At 39.1% G+C, this 26701-nt stretch overlaps 1 protein-coding gene and 1 pseudogene across 3 annotated transcripts; one reads left to right on the top strand and one right to left on the bottom strand.

Moving 5' to 3' along the window:
• Positions 1–487: 487 nt before the first annotated feature.
• On the bottom strand, positions 488–9025 carry LOC103421939 (plastidic glucose transporter 4). 3 transcript variants are annotated; one of them, XR_011571081.1, is made up of 14 exons: positions 8693–9001; positions 8145–8421; positions 5135–5249; positions 4835–4902; positions 4358–4490; positions 4174–4273; positions 3969–4081; positions 3158–3251; positions 2857–3010; positions 2635–2781; positions 2466–2539; positions 1805–1893; positions 1417–1705; positions 488–908 (listed from the first exon to the last, which is right to left on the bottom strand). XR_011571081.1 is itself a non-coding variant. In XM_029108550.2 (14 exons), the coding sequence occupies exons 2-14, from the start codon at positions 8413–8415 to the stop codon at positions 726–728; spliced, it is 1656 nt and encodes a 551-aa protein (XP_028964383.2). In that variant the 5' UTR covers positions 8416–8421; positions 8693–9025; the 3' UTR covers positions 488–725. The 3 variants fall into 3 exon arrangements, 2 of the variants coding, with proteins under 2 accessions (XP_028964383.2, XP_070660954.1); XM_029108550.2 differs by having other exon boundaries at positions 1591–1705; positions 8693–9025; XM_070804853.1 differs by having other exon boundaries at positions 1591–1705; positions 8633–8857.
• On the top strand, positions 8714–26561 carry LOC103411802 (tryptophan synthase alpha chain-like; annotated as a pseudogene).
• Positions 26562–26701: the final 140 nt, after the last annotated feature.

Here is a 26701-nt window from a genome sequence, read left to right as displayed (position 1 = left end):
TGGTGATGGTAGCGGTGGTGTTAGATTAGGGATTGTAATGGTAGATCATGGCGGTCATTTCGTTTACCAAGGGGTAAAATGTGTGTAGAAGGTTACATAATGTCATTTAAAAAAATTAATGGGTGTATTATAGGAATTGAAAATATTCGTTGAAGCCTCTGCTACCCTTTTTATGAAAACATGTTGCTTTTAAACTGGAGGTCATTGTTTTTAAAATAAACAAATACCCAACTCTTTTTTATTGTTTAACTTTGAAGGGAAGCAATTTTTGGTCAAAAAATAAAAATACCAAACGGCCTCTCCTCATCCGATACCAAGACAAACATTTCTTTACATGTTTTAAGGTATGGGGTAAGACTCTCCACAAACCTCTTTTTACTTCCCACGCACTCTCTCAATTTTCAACTGTTGGATCGAATAAATTCAATAAGATCAAAGGACAAAAATTAAGAAGGATCTAAAAATTTGACAATTACGAACAAGAGTGTCAAAATTCCTGGTAGAAACTAACATATATTATTCACAATTTCACATAGCCCTCATCACCGAGGTGGTAGTGCATTACAGCTATGGAAATCCACGGACGCAACATTTTATCTGGTTACAATCAAGGTTCAGTCTCTAAATACAAGACTTCGAGAGGTGGGAATGAACTAGTCCGCATAGCATGAGAAGGAGGCGATGGTGTCAGTGTTTTTTCTTATCCAGTTTGAATCATATCATAATCAAGTGACAACGCTAAGAGCGCGCTCTATTTCCTCCAGTGAACGCCCTTTCGTTTCAACGATATTACCAGCTATGTACAAGACAGCCAGAAGACAGACGCCAGCGAATCCAAAATACACTCTGCCGATTCCAAACTTAGTTACAAAGCTCAAGAAATAGAGGCCTATGACGAAGTTTGAAATCTGATGAAACATATAAACACTCAGTTAATATATGAGACAAGAGAGGTGAATCAATGAAGAATAAAAAGCACATCCAACGTATTCTTGCGCAAACAAAATAATCAATGTGAGCATGATACGCATCTTTTTTTCTTTCGGTTGCATGATATCAGTTTCTTCATTCATTTTCATTCCGCAGAAAACACGCAAAGGTTTACACACATGCAGATGTGTACCTAGTATCTATCTACACACAGATAGGCACAGAAATATGCATTCCGAATGCAGGTCCAGACAGTAACAGTCATTTAAAAGCGAAATCAATATCCTTTTGCAATCAAGTTCTTTTGGTTTGGACAATTTAATTATCCAATAATTTGTCTTGCTTTCTCCATCTGAATTATAAATAAAAGCCATGATGAGGTAATTAATCGAAAATCTTAGTCCATAGGGAATCAACTATTACCAATAAGCTGTTGAAATAAACAAACAAATAAGACTTTCCTAATACCACTAAAAAAAGGGCAACCTGAAGCCAACAAGGCTCCCCACTTTGCGAGGATCGTCCGGGGGTGCTTGGAGCGTCTATTGTAATAACATATTTCCTAACACCAATGTATACACGAAAATTCTGTGTCCAATGAAACAAGAATACGTATACAAAATAGTATCAAGTGAAATTTCAGTGTCTACAACCACTTACCCAGTGCATGCCCAAAGACAAAGAAACTGCTTTTGCTCTGATTCTTGAAGCAAAAATCTCTGGTAGAAGAAGAGCAGGCACAGGGCCAGCGCCAAGTGCAAAGGACAATACATAGCTGGTAATACAAAATGAAAACCATGGTTAGATAGGAAATTAAATTTGAAACGGGAAAAGAGTGCGGAGATCTATCTATTAGTGGAAGCCTCTAACTTACAGAAAAGTTCCAGTGACAGAAAGGGGGGCAGAATATGGAGCCAGGGCTTTCCATGTAAAGGACAACGAAAGCAGCAACATCGAAGCAGCCTTAACAAATAAAAAAGAAAGAGTTCTCGGTATACATAAGAAAGAAACAAAGAACGTAAAATGATTCATCATAATTCAGTTAAAGCAGCATAGTAAAAGTGTTTTCTGAATATATTTGGACCATGAAAATTATTTTGTTGCAAACACCACCTACTGACGAAGCCACTTAAGTTCAGTTTACAGGACATAGAGGAAAAACCGCGTGTCCCATTTTCCCTCGAATTTTCCGAGTAAATAAAATTTCAAGGCCTCATGACATAACAGTGTGATCTCATTGCTTGCTATGTATGCAGACAATGAACCTGAAACTGTAGGGCACACACGTAGTGCACTTGGGTTAGTGCAGACTGCAGACAAAATACCTATAATCATTTAAAAGTGATGCAATCAATGTGATCTAATTGCAATCCTTCTACTTATCCGAGTACAGAACCCTACAAGCCCCGGATACATTCATAGCTTTCTTGCAGCCACTAGTCTCAAATTGCTAAAATGGTCTGGCTGGCCAATCCACAATGTACTATTCATTTACGTCAAGCAAAGAGAGAGATTGATAATGAAAATAACCCTACCATCCCACCGAAGCTTCCGAGTAGAAGACTCTTCCTGCCCTGTTTGTCCATCAATGAGGATGCAATAGCTGTGCCTGAAATGAGACAATTTTTGGTTCTAGAGAACATACCATGGCAAATATATATTTCTTTTTCCAAACTTCAAGAATAAAGATAGTAAGAGCCAAACCAAAGACATTTGCTAATCCAACCAGAGCACTTGCTGCAACGTCAGATGTAATGCCAGCACTGCGGAAGACAGAAGTAGAATAATAGACCGCAGCATTTATCCCAGCCATCTGTTGTAAGAAGAAAAGTGACACGCCCACACTAACAACTGCATAAAGACATGTCAGCAGAGAAAAATAACGCATCACATTTCAAGCATCACTCCTGTGAAATTTAGGCAAACCTTTCCAATAGCGGCTACTAAACAAATCAAACCAGCCCGCTTCAGGTTCAACAGAACCTTGGGCTGCTGATCTCAAGTCATCCATAACCTCGGTAACTCTTTCCTTTCCAAATAGCGTTTTTATAGCCTTTTCAGCTTCAGAAAATTTTCCTTGCTGCAAAAAAAAAAAAAAATAGCGCTTAGCATTTTCATCGAAAATAATCATGAAAGGAAAATCAAATCAAACTAACAGCTAAAGAGAATGCAATGAAAAAGCAGATCTAACATCTGTGCAGATGTTTGATCAAACTGTGTTGAAAACCTGGAAAAGCCATCTTGGACTTTCTGGTGAAACAACCATTCCTAATGCCAAAAGAACAGATGGTACTACTGCAATACCAAACATCGTTCTCCACCTGATAAAATAAATAATAGAGTAAAAAGAGAGAGAGAGAGAGAGATAACTGACATTTAAAGATCAAGAAGACTTATACTACTGCTCCCCGTCAAAGAACAGTACTACCAAAGTTCATAAACAGGGTTTTATATATTCACTTTTTGCCAGTTGAAGGCACAATGATTTAGTATACACTGAAGATATTCGTCCTCTGCCAGGAGAATATCCTTCTGAGATCACAAGATTCTGAAAATGGAGTAAAGTAACTAAGATTGTGTCTAGAAAATTGATGGATCAATCTAGCGAGGAGGTTAGATTAGCCCCGGAAACATAAGATCAGAGTTGCCAACCAAATTTAAAAAATCCAACAAGTTAGACTTTTATTTTAGCCCATTTGAATAAGAAGAATTTTCTATTTCTCTACTGGTTTCTGGCTTCAGCAGAGGGGCTCTTTACCAGAAAATTATATATCAGACTCAAAAGTGAACAATCTATGTACTCTTCATTTATAACAGAGGATAAGTATCCAAATCGGAGCCCGTTATTACCTAAGATTTGTACTTCCTCTCTTTCTTGATAATGTCAAATTTCATTCGGACAGAGCGACGTTTACGAATACATGTGCTTTAGCGTGAACATGCACGCATGCCCACACAAACAACACATCCACATACGTCTGTGCCCACACATAAACAAAACCGCTTAAAAGAAAAGAAAAGATGCAATGATGAAATACCATAAGGGATTTGCTGCTAATGGTAATCCAGCCACCATTGCTACAAGAATCCCAATACATATAAAAAGCTGATTTATAGATCCAAGGGTACCACGAATTTCAGTTGGAGAGATCTGAACATTAGAAAATATGGTTGGTAAGTGGTACATTTACAAGGCCAAATGCCAACAGATTGAGGGTGGGAATATATAAACAAAAATAGTACCTCAGATATATAAAGTGGAACAATAGCAGATGTGATGCCAATTCCAATGCCAGCAAGTAAGCGGCCAACTATCATCGTTTGCACACTCTGGGCTGTGGCACTGAAATATTTAACAAGTCTATTTATTAATTTCCAATATTCATATCACTGATCACAACCTTATACTCGTTGGCAGTAGACAGACCACAAAAATGCCCCAATTGCTAGCGGAATTGCATTTAGTTGAAAAGCCTTAGTTCTGCCGAACTTGTCAGCCAATGATCCACCAGTTAAAGATCCAACTGTGGCACCTGCTAGAAGTGTGCTAACCACCCACCCTGCAAAAGAGATGTATATTGGTATAACAATGAACTAAACAATCATGGGAGAAAATAGCATAAGCAAAACAATCCCGAAATCTGTAGTTGAGGCGACATTATATTGTTGCACTTAAGTTAATGCACCGAGTCTATAGCATAGCTAAAACAATTCATTTACAAAATGATGATAGTACTAGATAATATATTCCTTTCTTAATTTTGAAATGTAGTCCTCAAGCAATAGGAAAATGGTGCAAATTTGTTTCGTGACACACTAAGATAAGATGACAAACAAGGAAACTGTACCATTACTTGATTCAAGCTGTTATTCACATATTTAAACGACCAAATAGTGGACTTGCCTTGTAATACTGCATTTTCCGCAATACCAAGATCAATTGAAAGGTACTCAAGAGCACCATTTACCACCCTGCAGAAAATACAGACAGATGCCACACTAGGCCTCAGACACTATCAAGTTATACGCTGATTTGCGGAACTACTGTAGAAAAAGATATAACAAGACCTCTCAGGACTAGCACATCCTGTGACCGACTGAAAAACAATATCTTTACTTGATAAAACCTAAATGACTCATTAAGTATAGAGAAATCCAGAACAAATCAAGGAACATGTCTTTGAGTAATCAAGTTAAACCGTACCCCAGATGATAACCAAACAAAATAGCTCCAAGACAAGCAACACCAACATACGGCAATACTGTTCCAGAAGACTTCCCCTGAGGCTTGGAGGGTATAAGATTCTCAACGTCCCCATCTGCATTTTATAATACTAGTAAGAACAATATAAATCAAATTTCAAAGCATAATGCCCGGGTTAGGTATTGGATCTGGTTATTGACCCCTAGAAAACTGATACATTCCAGGGATAATGCTAAAAATCCTAATTAAACATCATCAAAGAAGCATCCAGATTGACTAAAAATATTAGTTACATAGAGACAGTTCTATGATGTGGAAAATGAATTTTTCGTCAAATGAGCATAAGCAATAGAACTACAGATTTAGTACTCAGTTTTTTCGATAAAACTTTAGTAGACCAATCCCACGTAAATATATTAACCCAAGTTGCCAAAATTGTCAAAAAAAACGGCTGTTACAGCCTACGCATCCTTTTGTAAAGAATGTAACAGTTCTAATGAATGATATCCTCCTCCTACCAGTCAAACAATAAAATGAGGCTACAGTTTAAGCTAACCAAGAAAGTTATATACATTACTAAGACCAACTCCAATGGTGGGCTAAAAGCCAAATTACGCTCCAAACCCAATCCAACCCAAGGAGAAAATTTGGGCTAAATGCTAACTGCTAAACCAAGGCCAGATTCTCCCCAAAATTTAACCCAGAAATTGGAGTGGGCTCCATCGAACAGAGTGAAAAGGAGCGTTTATGCGCCAAACGCAGCCCACCCACTCGCCCAACTCACGTGACGCGCGACGCCTCAGACAGTGAGTGCCCCGCCCATGTGGGCCTATCGGCCATGTTCCATAGCACCTCCAACGGCTAGTTCCATCCAACGGTCATGATCTACAGGCCGTTGGTTAATCCAATGGCCTAGATTCATTTTTTTTTGTTTTTATATTTATATATTATTGAATCCAACGATTGAGATCGAATATAATCAAATCTAATGGTAAAAAAAAAATCTAACGGCCCAAATTTAAATCCAATGGCTAAAATAATTAAAAAAAAATATTTAACTCAAAATTCACCCAGGGTTGAAAGATTGGTGAAAGTTGAAGGCTTGCTTTGTGGAAAATTTAGTGATTTTTCAATATTTATCGGAATTTAAATTTTTTTAGATTAAATGTTCATAAAATTAATTTACGATAGTTTACATATTTATTATTTTTTTTAAATTTAATTTAACAAAAAAAAATAGTCTAAGTTCATTCTTTAATAATCCCAACTAAAATGTTAGGCCAGAACGGTTGGAGTAGAAAAACTGTTTCTGGGCTAAAAGCTAAATTTTCTGGGCTAAAATATTTGGTTTTTAGCCCAACCATTGGAGATGGTCTAAGCAGTTACTAATGACAGAGGCAACAATACCAATTCTGAGATCTCGCTTGAAAATAAAAAAAGTGATCAAAAGTTATTATCAGACAATCTCCAACACTTGGCCTAAAATCTAAAATTTTTAGCCCATAAAATTTAGGTTTTAACCCAAAAATAGCTGCTCCAACCCTTCTGGCCTAAAATTTTATTTCCAGATTATTGAAGAATGAATTTAGGCTAATTGGTTTTTAATTAACTTTAAAAAAAATTATGTAGACTATCCTAAATTAATTTTATGAACGTTTTAACCTAAAAATATTTAAATTCCGATAAACATTGAAAAATCACGAAACCAACACATGAAACTCATGAAACACTATAGAAGAATATGAAACACATGATAGAGATGTATAAACACAAGACACGTGAGCAAACACATGGTTTTGGAAGATGGTAGAAAGAAAAATTGGAAAAATTGTAGGAGAAAAGTGAGTTTTGTGTGGATGTTTCAACAAATATATAGGTATTTATAGAGTTTTTGGGTGAATTTTGAGTTAAATAATTTTTTATAATTATTTTAACCATTCAATTTAAATTTGGGCCATTAGATCTTTTTTTACCGTTAGATTTGATCATATTCGATCTCAATCGTTGGATTTAATAAATTTATAAATATAAAACAAAAATATTAACTAAATTAAATGTGAACCGTTGGATAACCAACATCCTATTTGAATGTGAACCGTTAATCAACCAAAAGAGTCATTGGGCTCAATTTTATTAGCAGACAAGTGGAAGACACACCTATGTGGGTGGGGGCTCCACCACTAATCTTGATCTAAATCCTAGCCTAAATCTGACATTTTTTCAGGTTTTAGGTTTTAGGTCCAAATTAGAACTTGGGTTGGAATGGATTAGGCCTTCTCCAACCCTAGGCTAAAACTCAAATTTTCACTTCTATTCTCCCCCCAAAACCCAACCCAACCCAAGGCTAAAATGTGGCCTAAAACCTAAAACTCAAAAGGAAGCTAAATTTAGCCCAGGATTAGTGGGGCTGGCCCACCATATATTTATATTTTATTTCGTTTTATATTTATAAATTAATTAAATCCAACGGTTAAGATCTAATTTGATGAGATTCAGCGGTAAAAAAAAAATTTAACAGTCCAAATTTAAATCTAACGGCTAAAGTAATTAAAAAAATCTTTTATTTGTTTCATATTTTTTCATAGTTTTTAATGAGTGTCATGGTGTCGGTTAGTGATTTTTCAGTATTTGTTAGAATCTAAATATTTTTAGATTAAAATGTTCATAAAACTAAATTAGGATAGTCTACATAATTTTTTTTATTTTTAAAAAGTTACTTTAAGAAAAAAAATTAGTCTAAATTTATTCTTTAATAATCTGGGGTTAAAATTTTAGACCAGGATGGTTGGAATAGAAAAGTTATTTCTGGGTTAAAATCTAAATTTTCTGGGTTAAAAATTTTAGGTTTTAGGCCAAAGGTTGAAGATGTCTTAGGGGTAATAGAAAAGGAATTACAGGTTTTAGGCCATGAGTTAGAGTTGGCCTAAAAGGTAGCATATACTCTAAAATGGTGATCAAAAGTAAAAACAATGCACATAAAAGAGAAAACGAATAAGCATGATTGACAAACCAGAAGCCTGAGCCTGGACTGATCTGGCTTTCAAAGTGGCCATGGAAATCCCATCAGACCCCATTCTAGGACCTGCAAGCTTGGCTCCCGTCACCTGCGCCGCAGAACGGAGGCTCAATCCACCACAGCAAGTTCTCCTCTCTGCAATGCATAGATTCCTCCGCCCTGTACTTGTTCGGTTCCTCAATTCTCCAAAACCCAATACCCTTTTTTGGTTTTGCACGTCAAACCCCAACTTCCCATTTACTGAACCATGGGTTGACGCTTGCATTTTTACCTGGTAAATCGTGAGTGATTAATTACCCCATTACCAAAAAGTCAAAATAACCAAAACCCATTAAAATTTTACAGCATAACACTCAAAATCCAAATCAAATGTGATTTATAACCTATTTCAGCGCAGAAATTATCAAAAGTACGGCAAAGTCGTTGAAGAACAAGTAGAACAGAGCATAAAAAAAATTTCAAGAAATCGATCAGAAACTAACCAATATTGCTGGTAAATGAATTGTACCAATGCCATTATTTGAATGATCTGTAATAATTACCAGATTGAAATCGAGCGTATGATGAGCAAAACCCAGAAAGCGATCGACGAATCTGTGATGCTCTGCTTTGAAACTGGGTTCTTTGTGAGAGAGTATCGTGAAGTCGGCAGAAGGTGAATTGTAAAAAGGTGGTGGCACAATTTACGTACAAAGCAGTTTGCCTCCAAAAACAACAAAGCGGGTGAAGAATTTAACACCGTTACACTACCACTACTTTCCCATTTCTGATATTATTATTTTTTTGTCTTTTCCCCTCAAATTTGGCAAGCTATTTCTTTTCAGTTCATAGTTGCTGAACTGATATTTTTTAGTTTGTGGTTTATATTTGTTGTCAGTATTTAATTGATATTGATCAATACGTTGTGGATAATTGATTTTGACCTATTCAACGATTAAAATTTAATTTTAGATCGCTTTAGTCAACAAAAAAAATGTATCATTTGTACTATATTATAATTGTATTTTGCACCTCTTGTAATTATTTCAGATCATATTATTATGAAATGTTAATTATATAGCATAGTTCAGGGGACAACGTAAATATATTATTGTACTAATGATTACTCGTCTTTAAAATATTGACATCAAATATAAAAATTATAAGCATATACAAGATAACACTTCTGAGATATTTTATACATTTTTTTTGCATGTATTTGCAATTTAATTTAGGAAATTTCTGTTTTGAGTAATAGTTTGTGGAAGAAATGAGTTTGATTTTTTTTATTTCTTTTTGGATGATAAGGAGGCGGGATTTCGGATCAGATTTGAGTGCGTAGGGATGTCGCGGATTGCACGTGGAACCAGGGGAGTAGCTTGTGGCATTCGTTATGTGGCCTTGTTCTCTCTCGTCTCCATGGCAACTAGGAAATACACACATGACGCATTCACTGATGCACAAAAGTAATTGTTTATGTGGGTGATATGATTATTACTTAAAACTATTCAAATAAAGTTCAATGGAAGGAAATTTTATCGATAAAATAAAAGAAGTTACACTAGTCATGGATGACATAAACACATAAACTTAATTCCTCATAATACAAGAAAAAATGATTTTAAACATACATAAAAAAAGAAGGGGACATAAACTTTACCCTTCTATAAAGGAAAAACAATAAAGATCCAAGGAAAAGAGGGGTGCCATGGAACCTAACCCCTTTATAGCAAAAACCTAAAGGTTTGAACTTGCAAAACAGATCAAACAACATCACATGATTAAGAAAAAAAAGAAAGTGAGACAAACCTGTATGGCAAGATGCACATTAATTGAGAAGCATAAACCATGAAAGACAACATACTCTGAAAACAAAGCTGAGCCACCAACAGAGGAGAATTATGTCATACCAAAGTTGGAGAAGACAAGCCCATATTAGCAAACTTATCTGCATCAACATTTCCTTCGCAAGATATGTGAGAGGTTTAGAAAGTCATCTTCCGAATACAGTCCAAACAAATGAATCATTGCGCACAAAGAGGCCAAGGAAGACCAAAATCAGTCCATTGAAGAGCAGAAATAATACTGGAAGAGTCACTTTTCAACCAAGGACAATGTCAAGTGGCTCTACTTTCAATCCAAAGTATTTTTGTTTTTTAAATTTTGTCAACAAACAATTTTTGTCGAAACTGAAGTGTTTTTTACTTCATAAAGAAGTGTTTTTAACTCTTTGTAAAGTACATTCAAACGAGCTATATAATCAATTTTTTGAAGCTTTTTAACTCTTTGAAAAGCGCATTCAAACGAGCTATTCAATCAATGGCTACTTCACTCAGTAAACTACTGCTGTTACTGGCTTCCAACTTAAGAATCCTCAAAACGCATTCCATCTCCGTTCTCATCCTCATACATGTACCCTCTCAACCCAAAAAAGACTTGTAACCCCAATGGCTACTCTCACCATTACTTACCCCTACCACCGACATCTCACACACATTTAGAAAACTCAAGGACCAAGGCAAAGTGGCATTCATTCCCTACATCACCGCCGGTGATCCTGATCTTTCAACCACGGCTCAGGCTTTGAAGATGCTCGATTCGTAGGTGTGATGCTCGATTCGTGTGGATCAAACATGATTGAATTAGGTGTGCCATACTCGGATCCAGTACCCGATGGTCCAGTTATTGAGGCTTCAGCTACTCGTTCAGTCGTTCCTTTGCAAGGGGGACGAATTTCAACGCAATTATGTCAATGTTGAAGGAGGTGGTGCCACAGTTGCTTGTCCCATTGTTCTATTTTCGTACCTCAACCCGATTCTTAAGCATGGTGTTGACAAGTTCATGTATGGACGTTGGGGTGCATGGGCTTGTGGTTCCAGACGCTCCATTTGAAGCAACAAAAAGTTTGAGAAACGAAGCTGTGAAAAATAAGATCGAATTGGCACTAATAACTTGACGTAGGCATACAAAAACTGCTTGATGATGCGAACAGTTTAGAAAAATCCCTAGTCATTTAGAGGGTCTTTCCTGATCAATGAGGATTTATTGTTGCTTGTCTTTTCATTTTCTTGAAACAAGTCTTTATAATCTATTCATTTGCTTTGTAATGGACAATTTGTTTTAATCAATACCAATTCTGAAACGAGAGTTTCTCTCACAGCTACTGGAATTCTAGAGTTCTTTCAAGGGAGACCGTTCGTGATCCCTTTTCTTACAACTTCCGCTGTGTCAGTTGGCATTGGAGCCCGGTTTTCTAATTCGATGGATGAAGACGAAGCAAGAACCAATCCTAATATCACAAGTTTCGCAGACGTGAGTCGAGAGCTTGTGGCTATGAAGGGTCGCATCAATCATACAATGCAAAATTCTCTTGCTGAAATTAGAGAAATGATTGCAGGCCTGGCAGTAGGCGGCGCTCAACGTGTTGTTCATGCTCACAAACTAGTTGCAGCACACGAACAAGTCAGAGTTTTCCCTAATGGTGATTCAGATTCTGAAGATGACGTTATCCCTGCCATCCTTGAAAACCCACGAGAAGAAACAAAAAAAAAAAAAAAATCAAATTTCCACTTTTAGTGGAAATTTATCGATCGAAGAGTTCTTAGATTGGCTTGTAGAGTGCGAGAAGTTCTTCGAATATGCAGAGATAGCTGAAGCGAGACAAGTTAAAGTTATGGCATGGAGGCTAAAGGGGAGCACTGCCGTTTGGGGGGATGAGCAACAAGAGTCCAGGGTGCAGAAAGGAAAGAATCGTGCCCAAACTTGGCGCAAAATGCAGAGCATGCTTCTGGCTGGATTCCTTCCCCGGAATTATTAGCAGGTGTTGTTTGAAAAATACCATGGTTGCGTACAAGGAAGTCGAACTGTGCATGAGTATTCGTAGGAGTTTTTCAACCTTGCTACAAGAAATCGTCTCACAGAGTCCCTTGCACAACAAACTGCACGGTATTTGTTTGGATTAAGATCTTCTATTCGTGACAAAATTGGATTACAGCATGTTAACTCCCTCTCAGAAGCAGAAGAGTTGGCTATTAGTGCCGAATTACTGGAGAAAAATCGCAGCAACCAAAGCTATGGTTTTAGAAAGCAGTGGGGAGAGTCATCTCAAGTAAGGGTGGGTTCAAAAAATCGAAAATCGAAAATCGAAAACCGAAAAAAACCAAAAACCAAACCGAATCGAAGCTGAAAAAATCAAACCGAAACTACCAAACCTAACTGAACTGAACTGAATTTGGTTGGTTCGGTTTTGATTTTTAAGGTTCGAAAACCGAACCGGACCGAATCGAACCATAAAAAAAAATCATATATAAATAACCGAAAAAAAAATCATATATAAATAATAAAAAACATACTGGCATTAAGGTTTGAACCCCTGACCTAGAGTTGGGTGTAGTTGCTTCAAGCCAACTTGACTGCAAGCTTTGTGTTGTTATAATTGTACCTGCAACTTATTTATAGTTTCTAATATTTAATGCCATATAAAATTTCTTAACTCTACAAACCCTAGCCGTCTCACTCCAATTTCAACTTTCACCTTTTCTCAAACACTCTCTCTCTCCCCCCCTCTATTGTTTTCTCTCTGCCTTTGCTTCCTCAATCTCTCTCTCTCTCTCTCTCTCCCCCCTCTACTGCTTTCTCTCTGCCTTTGCTTCCTCAATCTCTCTCTCTCTCTCTCTCTTTCTCTCTCTCTGATCTGGATTTTGGTATGAGCTTGGGTTCTTCAAATTCAAGGTTTTTGTTAGGGTATTTCCAGTTTTAGCTCAGATCACAGTGATGTGAATCAACTGGGTTCGATTAAAGTCGGAAGGTTTTGTGTAATTTGGGTTAAATTCGGAAGTTTTCAATCTGCATCGCACTTGCATCATGTGCTACCGACCTGTGAATGTTTTGGGTGATCTTTTAGGGATTTCGTTTCATGAAGCTTTTGGGTTTTTTTGGTGATCCGTGGTGTGTGTTTGCATGTTTCTGGTGGCATTAATGGCGAATTCCATATATTTTGTGGTAAATTTGTTTACTTCAAAGTCTTTAACTTTATGTGTTGTGCAGGAAATTTCTGCTCTAGTTGTAGACGATATGGATCTGACCGATACATCATATCCACAACCATTCAAGGCAACAATGAAGAACCGAAAAAAAACCGAAACCGAATCGAAAAAAACCGAACAAAAAAAAATGAAAAAAAAATGGACTGAACCGAATCGAACCGAAATTTCGGTTTGGTTTCGGTTTTGGCAAAAAACCGAACCAAGCCCTAATCTCAAGCTTTCAACAATTTCTCAAGAAACAAAGGAATGGTGTAGCAGCAACAGATTTCCAAGGATCCAGAAAAGAAGGTTGAAAATAAAGTTGATTACCAGGAGCGAAGAATAGTCCCCGTCCTCATAACACCCCTCGTTTTCAAAACAACAACTTCTGGGAGCAAACTAATCCGTATGCCAAGCCTCGCGGAAATATGTGTTACAAATATGGCAGCCATGGGCATCCCACAAGCACCTGTAGGGGCGGTAAGACAGTGAATTTAGTTGAAGGAGATGAAGATGAAGACACAGAGGACGATTGTGACGAGGATATGGCTGAGGAAGAAGGAGAGGAGTTGGTGTTAGTCTTACAGTGAGTGCTTTGTTCCAAACGCAGCGATGACAATCAACGTCATCAAATCTTTCGCTCTAAGTGCACTATTCGGGGCAAAATTTGTTAGTTGGTAATAGATGGAGGTAGTTGTGAAAAATTCGTTGCGAGAAAGGTCGTGGAGCACTTTCATCTTCAAACTGAGAAATATTCGTACCCATATTCAGTTGGGTGGATTAAGAAGGGCTCGACGGAAAAGGTGATTGAAACTTGTAAGGTTCCCATCTCCATTGGGAAGTTTTACAAGGAGGAAGTTGTTTGTGATGTAGTGGACATGGACGTGACTCATGTATTGCTCGGTAGACCATGGCTTTGGGATAGAGATGTCATGCACAAGGGTCGCGATAATGTATATAAGTTCACTTAGGAATCGCATCGCATCACTATGTTCCCTAATGGAAAATCAACTGAAGCTGCCATAAAAGTTGATAATCCGAATAAGTTCCTTACCTTGATCACATCCGAGCGCAATGTTACAGCCGAAGCAAAATAGATCAAAGTAGTTTGTGCTTTGGTTATGAAAGGCCTCCTAATGGCACAAGACTAAAGGTTGCAGGATCCGGACAAGGTTCAAGCAATCCTATGAGATTTTAAGGAATTGGTGAGTGATGATATACCAAATGAGTTACCTCCTATGCGGAATATACAACATCAAATCGACTTCATTCCAAGGGCAAGCTTGCCAAATCTGCCACACTACAGGATGAGTCCGAAAGAAAGTGAGATTCTACAGGAGAAAATTAAGAAGTTGTTAAAAATGGGTTTCATTCGTGAAAGCCTTAGCCCATGTGCAGTGCCGGTTCTTCTTGTGCCCAAGAAAGACAAGACATGGAGGATGTGTGTTGATAGCCGATCCATCAACAAGATCACTATCAAATATTGTTTTCCCATTCCCTGATTGGACGACATGTTGGATGAGTTAGTCGGCTCCATAATATTTTCTAAGATTGATTTACGAAGTGGGTATCATCAAATTCGGATCCTCCCAAGAGACGAATGGAAGACTGCATTCAAGAGTAAATATGGCTTATATGAATGGTTGGTGATGCTGTTCGGTCTTTCCAATGCTCCTAGCATATTCATGCGACTAATGAACTAGGTGCTTCGTCCATTTATCGGATTATTTGTTGTCGTATACTTTGATGATATTTTGATTTATAGCAAATCTGAGCAAGACCATTTCGAGCATTTGAGACAAGTATTTCGCGTACTTTAGGAAAACAAAATGTACATTAACTTCAAGAAATGCAGTTTCTTCACAGATCGCCTATTATTCCTGGGGTATGTCGTGAGCTCAGATGGCATCCATGTAGACGAAGAGAAGGTAAGAGCCATTCAGGATTGGCCAGCTCCCAAAAATGTGTCTGAACTGCGAAGTTTCCATGGCCTTGCAACATTTTATCGACGGTTCGTAAGGAACTTTAGCACCATTGTGGCGCCAATGACAGAATGTTTGAAGAAGGGCAACTTTATTTGGGGTGATAAATAGGACAGTAGTTTTGCTTTAATTAAAGAAAAATTATGCTCTGCTCTCGTCCTTAACTTACCCAACTTTGATAAGGTTTTTGAAGTTGAATGTGATGCAAGCGGAGTGGGTATTGAAGTTGTTTTATCTCAAGAAAAACGTCCCATTGCATTTTTCAGCGAGAAGCTCAGCGAAGCAAGGCAAAAATGGAGTACATATGCTCAAGAGTTTTATGCTGTCATTCGTCCTTTACGCCAATGGGAGCACTACCTTGTTCAGAATGAATTTTTCCTATACAATGACCATCAAGCACTGAAGTGGGTCACTAATTAGAAAAGTGTTGACAAGATGTATATGAGATGGGTGACTTATCTCCAAAAATTTCCTTTTGTCATCAAGCACCAATCCGATACGTTTAATCGCGTAGCTGATACGTTGAGCATGAGAGCCTAATTATTGGTGACTTTGAGTCATGAGATTGTGTGGGGTTTGATTTCTTGAAGGAGCTTTATGAGGAGGATGACGACTTTAAAGACATTTAGGCAAAGTGTCTCTGCTCCCATTTTCCTTTTGACTTTCACGTTATTGATGGGTTTCTTTTCAAGAGGCATAACTTGTGCATTCCACGATGTTCATTGCGAGAGAACCTCATTCGAGACCTGCATGGTGGTGGTTTAAGCTGTCATCTTGGGCATGATAAAACCATTGCAAGCTTGGCGGAGCGATACTACTGGCCACAACTCAAGAAGGACGTTGGCAACATAGTTTGCAAGTGCTTTGTTTGTCAATCTTCCAAAGGTTAGTCCCAAAACACGGGTTTGTACATGCCATTACCTGTCCCTATTGATATTTGATTGGATTTATCTATGGATTTCATGTTGGGTCTTCCCTGAACTCAACGTGGAGTCGATTCAGTATTTGTGGTGGTCGACCGATATTCGAAAATGGCACACTTTGTTGCTTGTCGTAAGATATCTGATGCATCTCATATTGCTCAATTGTTCTTTCGAGAGGTGGTACGTCTTCATGGCGTTCCTCAGTCAATTACTTCTGATCGGGATTCCAAGTTTCTTAGTTACTTCTAGATGACTTTGTGGAAGATCTTTGGAATGACATTGAATCGGAGTAGAACGGCTTACCCTCAAACGGATAGGCAAATTGAGGTGACCAATCGGACTTTGGGTAATATGATTCGTTGTGTCTGTGGCGATAAACCCAAGCAATGGGATTTGGTGCTTGCTCAAGTTGAATTTGCTTACAATAGTGGGGTACATACCGCAACCGGCAAGTCACCGTTTTCAATTGTCATATGGTGGATCTTATAAGGCTTCCTCGTGGCCCAGGAGTGAGTGTTACAGCTGAACATATGGCTGAAAAGGTTAAGCAGTGAAGAACGAAGTTGCCGAGAAATTTGCTCGAACGAATGCCAAAAACAAGGCTGCTACTGATAAACACCAACGCTCCAAGATTTTTCAAGTTGGTGATTCAATCATGGTGTCCCTTCGAAAAGTGCATTTTCATGTTGGTCAATACAGTAAGCTCCAACCTCGTAAGTTTGGCCTGTACAAGATTGTGCACAAAATCAATGACAATGCCTATGTGGTGGATTTGCCGACGTCCATGGGGATTTCTAGTACTTTCAATGTTGCTGATCTGCATCCTTTCCATCCTGATGACATTTCGTTATGTCCTGATCACTCGAGGACGAGTTCTTTTCAAGGAGACTGACGTAGGCATACAAAAACTGCTTGATGATGCGAACAGTTTAGAAAAATCCCTAGTCATTTAGAGGGTCTTTCCTCATCAATGAGGATTTATTGTTGCTTGTCTTTTCATTTTCTTGAAACAAGTCTTTATAATCTGTTCATTTGCTTTGTAATGGAATATTTTTTTTTTTTGAATCAATACATGTTGATGCACAAAATCAATGAGGACTTTGGTACAACAAAAAGTGTTAAGTTTGTGACCTTCGCTAGTTTGCTCCGGTCACTAGTGTGGATAAATATGTAAATGGATAGAGACAGGGAAGTAAACATAAGATGTACGTGGTTCACCCAGATTGGCTACGTCCACGGAGTAAAGGAGTTCTCATTAATTGTGAAGGGTTTACACAAGTACATAGGTTCAAGCTCTCCTTTAGTGAGTACTAGTGAATGATTTAGTACAAATGACATTAGGAAATATTGTGAGAAAACGATCTCTATTTATAGAAGAGAGTTTCTAGTTTCATTATGATATTGACACGTGTCGTGTTGTGATTGACTTCTGATGTTGACACGTGTCGTGCTATGATTGGCTTCTGAAGTCGACATGTGTCGCGCTGTGATTGGCCTCCTAATTGGAGGGAAACTCTTCTAGGTCCTTGACAGTATAACGTTGATCGGTGCTCAATAGTTTCAGGATTGGTCAAGTATGGTACAAACAGTGCTCCCCTAAGTTCCCGAGTGAGGGAAGCTCCTCGGTTGGGGACTTGCAAGATCCAAGCCATTGAGTAATCACGAAACTTCTAAGTACCGAAATGTGGTATCATTTTCACTTACCTTATCTGTCTCATATGTAGATGTGACATCTTTTCTGGAAGTACTTTTCCTCCATCCAGAGGTGGTATCTTTAACCAATGAAGATACACAAGGTAATGTATCAATTTCACTTGAAGCTTACTTATAGTTTTGGGCTTGGTCAAGTGCGATACAAACCCTATAGTAGAAGTCCCCCAAGTCGCCGAGTTAGGAGATTTGCCGAATGAGGTAACAGACAAGGTAAGCAATTAGACTTCCAAGCAAGCAACCTGGATCGGAGGTTCAACTCCAGCTTCCGGTTGATTGTTCTCATTCTCCTTGTATCATAAACAGCAACAAGGATAAGGAGAAGCAAATGGAGAAGAGATGATATGAGATACTTTTGCTTTTGAAGAAGTAACTTTCCACAAGCTTATTCTTGAACTAGGCTTGAGGGTTTTCTGGTTTCCTCCAGAGTATAAGGCCGACTCAAGAATTTGAGGGTGAAAACAAATCCATCAAATCTAGAGTACGTTCGACCCTGATGATATGAGATACTTTTGCTGTTGACAAAGTAGTGGATGTATCGGCACGTGTTCTGTTACGCTTGTCTCCACATGTTGAAGATAAGTACTCGAGAGCAATGACAGGTAAGTAATCAGGCAAGGGGTTCTAGGCAGTCAGTTCCTGACTGGAAGCTTGATTCCAAGTGTTGACTGATTGCTCTCTTTCTCATTGTCTTACAGGTAAGAACAAGGCCAAAGGAAAAGATAGGGAAAAAAACATGATATGGGATACTCTTGCTTTTAACCCTAATGATATGAGATACTCTTGCTTTGGTGTGGCTTGTTTGCAGAGGTATTATCGGAAGGAAAAGAAGCTGAGTATTTCGAGAGATTCTGTTAAGAGTGCCTTCTCGGATGTGAAGAAAAGTTGAGCATTTTTTTTTATTTGTAGGTCTACCTGGCTGTGGAGGATGGAGGTCGACATATGTAGGAGTCTCCCTAACAACAAGTAGTAGTGCTATTCCTTTACCCTTCTTGGTCATAGCAATGTAGTGGGAGTTGCAAGCTTCACATGTTTTAACATTGTTAGAGCATTTTGAAAAAGTGGTATGTGGTATCTGGAAAGCTGATGTTGCGTGTGAAGATTGCAGACAAGCTTTATCCAAGGAAATCTGGCTCTCGAAGTTCGAAGAGCGGTGCCTCTTTGATTTTCGAACAAGCAATCTTGTTGGGGATCTGGCTATCGAGATTCAGAGAACGGTGTCTCTTCGATTTTTGAGAAAGCAATTTTGTTGGGAGTCTGACTCTTGAGATTCGGATAGCAGTGTCTCTTCGATTTTTGAGAAAGTAATCTTATTTGGAGTCTGGCTCTCGAGATTCAGAGGGTGGTGCCTCTTTGATTTTTGAGCACGTGATTATGTTCGGAGTTTGACTCTCGAGATTCGGAAAGCGGTGCCTCTTCGATTTTTGAGAAAGCAATCTTGTTGGGAGTCTGACTCTTAAGATTCGGAGAGCAGTGTCTCTTCAATTTTTGAGAAAGTAATCCTGTTGGGAGTGTTTTCTCAAATGTGAGTAAAGGTTGGGGATTTTTGCCAGTCTGCCTTGCCACAGAGCATGGAGGTTGACACACATTGGGACTTTCTAGTTATCAAGCAGTGGTGTTGTTCCTTTACCCTTGTGGGTAATAGTAGGGTAGCTGGACCTTCAAAATATATGTGTCTAACCTTTGTTAGAGATCTTTGGCAAAATTATCTGTGGTACCCGAAGAGCTAATGTTGCGTGTGGAAAGTGGTGCCTCTTCGAAATCCGGAGAGTGGTGCCTCTTTGGAATCCGGAGAGTGGTGCCTCTTCAATTTTTGAACCAACGGCCCTATTGTCTTTTCTTTTATAAGTGCACCAATTGTGTGCAAGAATTACATTCAGAGAGTTATTGCTTGTAGGAATTTTCCCCTTACTTCAGAGATTTATTGCACCTCATTTCTCCTTCATCATTTCTGAGAATGTCTAGGCCATCAGACCGTCATTTTGACTTGAACTTTGGTGAAGAGGCAGCCATACCTTCTCAAGACAACATATGGCACCCATCTTTCTTATCCCCTACTGCTTCTCTTACCGTTGGGGACTCTGTGATGAAGAATGATATGACCGCTGTGGTGGTGGCCAGGAACCTTCTCACTCCCAAAGAAAACAGACTACTTTCCAAACGGTCTAACGAGTTGGCTGTTAAGGATTCTCTGGCTCTCAGTGTTCAGTGTGCAGGTTCTGTGTCTAATATGGCCCAACGCCTATTTGCTCGAACCCGCCAAGTTGAATCATTGGCGGCTGAAGTGATAAGTCTTAAACAGGAGATCAGAGGGCTCAAGCATGAGAATAAACACTTGCACAGGCTCGCACATGACTATGCTACAAACATGAAGAGGAAGCTCGACCAGCTGCAAGAATCTGATGGTCAGATTTTACTTGATCATCAGAGGTCTGTGGGTTTGTTCCAAAGGCATTTATTACCTTCGTCTTCTGGGGCTGTACAGTGTAATGAAGCTCCAAATGATCAACCTTCGGTGCCTCCTTCTTCTGGGGTTATGCCTAGTACTGAGGCTCCGAATAATCACCCTTTGGTGCCTCCTCTTTCTAGGGCTCTGCCGACTGCTGAGACTTCTCCTGAGCAACCTTTGTAAAGGCTCCCTCTTGTTTGTTTATTTTGATTCATGTATATGTACATATTTGTAACTTATCGAAGATATCAATAAACAAGCTTTGCTTCATTTCAACGTATTGTGTTAAATCCACCAAGGCATTCTTCACTAAGTTATTTGAATTTTTCCTTTTGTTGAAGCTTTGTGAGTGAAGCATGTAGGTTGAGGTAGTGCTCCCTTAATTTCCCGAGTGAGGAAATCTTCTCGTTTGGAGGCTTGAAAAATCCAAGTCACTGAGTGGTCGTGAGACTTCCGAGTATCAAGGTGCAGTAGCATATGGTAGGAGTCCCCCAAGTCTCTGGTCGAGGGAGTTGACGAATAAGGCATTTCCTTTCTAAGTGGTAGCCCAAAACTCCTTCTTCATAAATATTTGTTATGAAAGTTGTTAGGCCCAAAGAAGAGGAGGCCTAGGCAATTTTTTTTTTCCAAATTTTTTTTTTCGAATTTTCGAATTTCCAAATTTTCGAAAAAAAACATATATATATATATATATATATATATTAAAGCTTTGTAGGTGAAGCTTTGGTGTTGAAGCTTTATAAGTGAAGCTTTGAGGTTAAAGCTTTGTTGGGTACCATGAATTGATTTTGCTTCCAACTATCTTGATCAAGATAGTGTGAAGCTTTTGTGTTGAAGCTTTATAGGTGAAGTTTTTGTGGTGGGTGAAGCTTTTGTTGGTGAAGCTTTTATGGTGGGGGAAGCTTTTGTAGGGGAAGCTTTTGTAGGGGAAGCTTTTGTGGGTGAAGCTTTTGTTGGTGAAGTTTTTATGGGTTAAGCTTTTGTAGATGAAGCTTTTGTGGTGGGGGAAGCTTTTGTGGGTGAAGCTTTTGTTGGTGAAGCTTTTGTGGGTGAAGCTTTGTTGGGTACCACGAATTGATTTTGCTTCACACTATCTTGATTAAGATAGTGTGAAGTTTTTGAGAATTTGTAGTTGTCATCCATTGATGAAGCTTTGTTGAATTTCCTTCTTTTTTTTTTTTTTTTTTTTTGGGAAACTAGAAATTTGAAAATGTGGGAGAGACAACATATACAAATTTTGCTTCCACACTGTTGAGTAAGAGATTGTGATGCAAGTCACACCTTGTAGTAGTCGAAGGTGTGGATGAACCATATAAATTGAATTTGCTTCGAACAATCTTGAATTTGCTTCGAAAGTTTGAGAATTGTGGTTGCCCTCCATTGATGAAGCTTTTGTTGGCACCATAAATTGGTTTTGCTTCACATTGTCTTGATCAAGAGTGTTTGAAGCTTTTGAGAATTGTGGTTGAACTTCTTTGATGAAGCTTTTATTGGCACCATAAATTGGTTTTGCTTCACACTGTCTTGATCAAGAGTGTGTGAAGCTTTTGAGAATTGTGGTTGCCCTCCATTGATGAAGCTCTTGTTGGCACCATAAATTGGTTTTGCTTCACACTGTCTTGATCAAGAGTGTGTGAAGCTTTTGAGAATTATGGTTGCCCTCCATTGATGAAGCTCTTGTTGGCACCATAAATTGGTTTTGCTTCACACTATCTTGATCAAGAGTGTGTGAAGCTTTTGAGAATTATGGTTGAACTCCTTTGATGAAGCTTTTGTTGGCACCATAAATTGGTTTTGCTTCACACTGTCTTGATCAAAAGTGTGTGAAGCTTTTGAGAATTGTGGTTGAACTCCTTTGATGAAGCTTTTGTTGGCACCATAAATTGGTTTTGCTTCACACTGTCTTGATCAAGAATGTGTGAAGCTTTTGAGAATTGTGGTTGCCCTCCATTGATGAAGCTCTTGTTGGCACCATAAATTTGTTTTGCTTCATACTGTCTTGATAAAAAGTGTGTGAAGATTTTGAGAATTGTGGTTGAACTCCTTTGATGAAGCTCTTGTTGGCACCATAAATTGGTTTTGCTTCACACTGTCTTGATCAAGAATGTGTAAAGCTTTTGAGAATTGTGGTTACCCTCTATTGATGAAGCTCTTGTTGGTACCATAAATTGGTTTTGTTTCACACTGTCTTGATCAAGAATGTGTGAAACTTTTGAGAATTATGGTTGAACTCTTTCGATGAAGCTTTTGTTGGCACCATAAATTGGTTTTGCTTCACACTGTCTTGATCAAGAGTGTGTGAAGCTTTCTACGAGTTATAGTGTTTGCATTGTTACAGAGGGGAAATGTCTGAAGCAGATGCAAGAGGGCTAAACAGCTTGATCTTCGTATGCCATGCACTAAAGTTGTTGTTGGCTTGCAATAAGACTTTGTTGGTGACTATAACTCTTGTTGGGCATAAGTGCTCCCCTAGTTGAGTTGTCAAGCTTAAGGGTTTTTGATTATTTGTGAATGCTAGGAGTTCACATGTAAAAGTTGTACTACTCGTCTTCTAGTAGGTGGAATGAATGGTGAGTTACTTTCATCACTTGGTTGGTGGTACGAAGATGAGTTCCTTCTTCACCTGGTTGGTGGCATGAATGGCAAGTTGCCAAATGATATTAGATTACTGGTTGTACATTACATCACCTGGTTGGCAGCATGAAGTAGAGTATGAGTTGTACATTTCATCACCTGGTTGGTGGCATGAAGATGAGTTCCTTCTTCACTTGGTTAGTGGCATGAGTGGCAAGTTGCCAAATGATATTAGAGTACTGGTTGTACATTTCATCACCTGGTTGGTGGCACGAAGATGAGTTCATTCTTCACCTGGTTGGTGGCATAAGTGGCAAGTTGCCAAATGATATTAGAGTACAGGTTGTACATTTCATCACCTGGTTGGTGGCCTCAAGGAGAGTACGGGTTGTACATTTCATCACCTGGTTGATGGCATGAAGATGAGTTCATTCTTCACTTGGTTGGTGGCATGAGTGGCAAGTTGCCAAATGATATTAGAGTACGAGTTGTACATTTCATCACCTGGTTGGTGGCACGAAGATGAGTTCCTTCTTCACCTAGTTGGTGGCATGAGTGGCAAGTTGCCAAATGATATTAGAGTAGAGGTTGTACATTTCATCACTTGATTGGTGACATGAAGGAGAGTACAGGTTGTACATTTCATCACATGGTTGGTGGCATGAAGATGCGTTCATTCTTCACCTGGTTAGTGGCATGAGTGGCAAGTTGCCAAATGATATTAGAGTACGGGTTATACATTTCATCACCTGGTTGGTGGCATGAAGGAGAGTACGGGTTGTACATTTCATCACCTGGTTGGTGGCATAAAGATGAGTTCATTCTTCACATTTCATCACTTGGTTGGTGAGAATAAGGGCAAGGTGTCGAGGCACATTGTAGTAAGTGTCGAAAACACAAAGTATGGTGAACTCTTTCGAAGCACAGTTGGCTTATGTATGAATGTGTTGGAATGTATGATGTTTATGTATGAATGTGTTGGAATGTATAATGTTTATGTATAAATGTGTTGGAATGTATGATGTTTATGTTGATTGATATGAGTGATGCTTATGAATGTTTTGCTATGAATGTTTTGCTATGCATGAAGGGATCCATGCTTTTGATATGTGAACCATATTGGTTGTAACACTTAGTATCACATAATTTGTGTCAAAGTATGCATGTTGAAGCTCTGAGTTGGAGTATAAGGGTAGGTCAGCGTAGACTAAGTGTTCCAATGCTAGGAACGCAATGGGTGTCTGAATGGCCAATATCTCCTCACTTGGTATAATTTGACTTCCACTTCCAACTTGTTGATAGGGGTTAACTATATGGGGGTTCCCTTGGTATGTCCTTGCTTCGGCGGAGGCATGGTTGTAAGCATGTGCCATCACCTCAGAGTAAGTCTTCCAAGCGTTGGCATTGATCATGTACTTGAAGAAACAATCACGTAGGCCTGCCGTGAAGGCCTTGAGGGCGGTCTTGTCATCTGCCTCAGCACAACAAGAATACTCATGGTTGAAGCAATTGGCATACTCTTGTAGTAACTCGTCCGGCTTCTGGCAAATTGTGTACAAGTCATCTGTATAATGCAAGCGATCGGTCTAGAAGATGTGTTAAGAAACAAACAGTTTCCTTAGTTCCTCAAATGAGTCTACTATCTCAGGTGGAAGACGACAATACCAGTTTAGAGCTCCGCCAGAGAGGGTGAAGGGGAAGAGAAGACATCGTTCTTCATCAGTGTGCATTTTATATGCCATGGTGGACTCAAAGAGGTTAAGGTGTTCAATTGGGTCATCCCTTCCAGTATATAGTTGTAAACCAAGCTTTTGTTTTGTCTTCGCTTAATGGGGGGTGTCGAGGATCCTCCTTGTGAGAAGGCCAGGCCTGGGTTGGTTCCAGTCAGGTATATTGGCCTGACGTTCAGCCTTCAACTTGTTTACTTCTTCAAGGAGCTGTAGGACAAAGAGGTCCTGAGTGGAGCCATGTACCACTGGAATTTTCTTTCATAAGTCTCTATCGCCTCTTGGAAGTAGGAAAGTTTGAGCAAGGGCGTGTGGTTTTTTCTTGGACTTGCCGTACTGACTTCTAGGCGAGTCTATCAGAATACCTCAGAGTCCCATGTACCTTCATGTTCCTCTGGCACCTGTTGTTCATTCCTTAGATTGGTAGAGGGCCTGGGTCGTGGAAGGGGACCGAGTCTTTCAGAAACCCTTGGGTCATTGATCTTCGAGCATATGTGGAAGGGATTCTCTCGACGTTGCTTTAGGAAGTCTTGGCAGTCACGATAAACGACTTTCGATCCTTCCAACTCTTCTGCAATGAGGTGTCTTCCTCCATTTCTCCTGCTTCGGGTCGAAGCATCTGGGTTGAGAGAAATCTCATGTTGATCAATGTTTTGATGATTAGCTCGCTCCTCATCAGGGATACCCATGTCAAAAGGAGGTGACCCTCCGTGTTGGGGGGTACGCAGATGATGGTTGATGTCCATAGGGGCAACAAGCTCGCGTGTTTGAGTACGCCTAGTTTCATGGAGCGTCTCAAAGAGCTTCTCACACTGCTCCTGGATGACCTCATTCTTCATTGCTATCTTGTTGTTCTGAGCTTTTAGCTCATCGATTTTAGCTTGAAGAGCAACCATTTTTCCTTCGTTCTTTCTTTGCTTCGCACTAGGTGCAAGAGGGATGTCATTCTGTGTGTTGTGGTTTCCTTCGCTCCCCATGTTGGAGAAGGATGCCTGGTCAAAAGAAAGTGTGCGAATGGTGGAAACCAACTTGGCAAAGCTGAAGAGAGTGGGAATAAGTGTCGTTCCCACAGACGGTGCCAAATGTTGATGCACAAAATCAGTGAGGACTTTGGTACAACAAAAAGTGTTAAGTTTGTGACCTTCGCTAGATTGCTCCAGTCACTAGTGTGGATAAGTATGTAAATGGATAGAGACAGAGAAGCAAACACAAGATGTATGTGGTTCACCCAGATTGGCTACGTCCACGGAGTAGAGGAGTTCTCATTAATTGTGAAGGGTTTACACAAGTACATAGGTTCAAGCTCTCCTTTAGTGAGTACTAGTGAATGATTTAGTACAAATGACATTAGGAAATATTGTGAGAAAATGATCTCTATTTATAGAAGATAGTTTCTAGTTTCATTCTGATATTAACCCGTGTCGTGTTGTAATTGACTTCTGATGTTGACACGTGTCGTGCTATGATTGGCTTCTGATGTCGACACGTGCCGCGCTGTGATTGGCCTCCTAATTGGAGGGAAACTCTTCTAAGTCCTTGACAGTATAACATTGACTGGTGCTCAGTAGTTTCAGGATTGGTCAAGTATGGTACAAACAATACCAATTCTGAAATGAGAGTTTCTCTCATAGCTACTGGAATTCCAGAGTTCTTTCAAGGGAGACTGTTCGTGATCCCTTTTCTTACAACTTCCTATGTGTCATAACTACACCTACTACTCCAACCAATAGAATGAAGGACATTGTTGAAGCTTCAGAAGGGTTTGTATACCTTGTAAGCTCCATCGGTGTTACTGGTGCATGTGAATCGGTGAATGAACAAGTTCCAAACCTACTAAGGAAATTAGAGAGGCAACAAACAAGCCTGTGGCATTATCTTTGGGCTGTCAAGGCCTGAACATGTGAAGAAAGTAGCTGAGTGGGAGCTGCTGGTGTTATTGTTGGTGGTGCCATTGTAAAGGTGTTTGCCGAAGCTAAATCTCCCAAGGAAGGGTTGGAAGAACTTGAAACTTTCATCAAATCTTTCAAATCTGCATTATTGTAGCGTACGGGTATTTTTGGTATTTTATGTCTTCAATTTTTCTTGTAAGATAAGGATTTGTGTTGCTTGCCTATCAGGTTAGGCTAGTTCTTTACTTTTTTTGTTGGTAATGTGGAGGAAATGAGAATATAGGAGGAAACAAA

The sequence above is a fragment of the Malus domestica genome, chromosome 09, assembly GCF_042453785.1.
Source record: "Malus domestica chromosome 09, GDT2T_hap1".
Lineage (NCBI taxonomy): Eukaryota > Viridiplantae > Streptophyta > Magnoliopsida > Rosales > Rosaceae > Malus > Malus domestica.
Note: the sequence above shows the minus strand (reverse complement) of the source record. Positions and strands in the feature narration are given on the sequence as shown.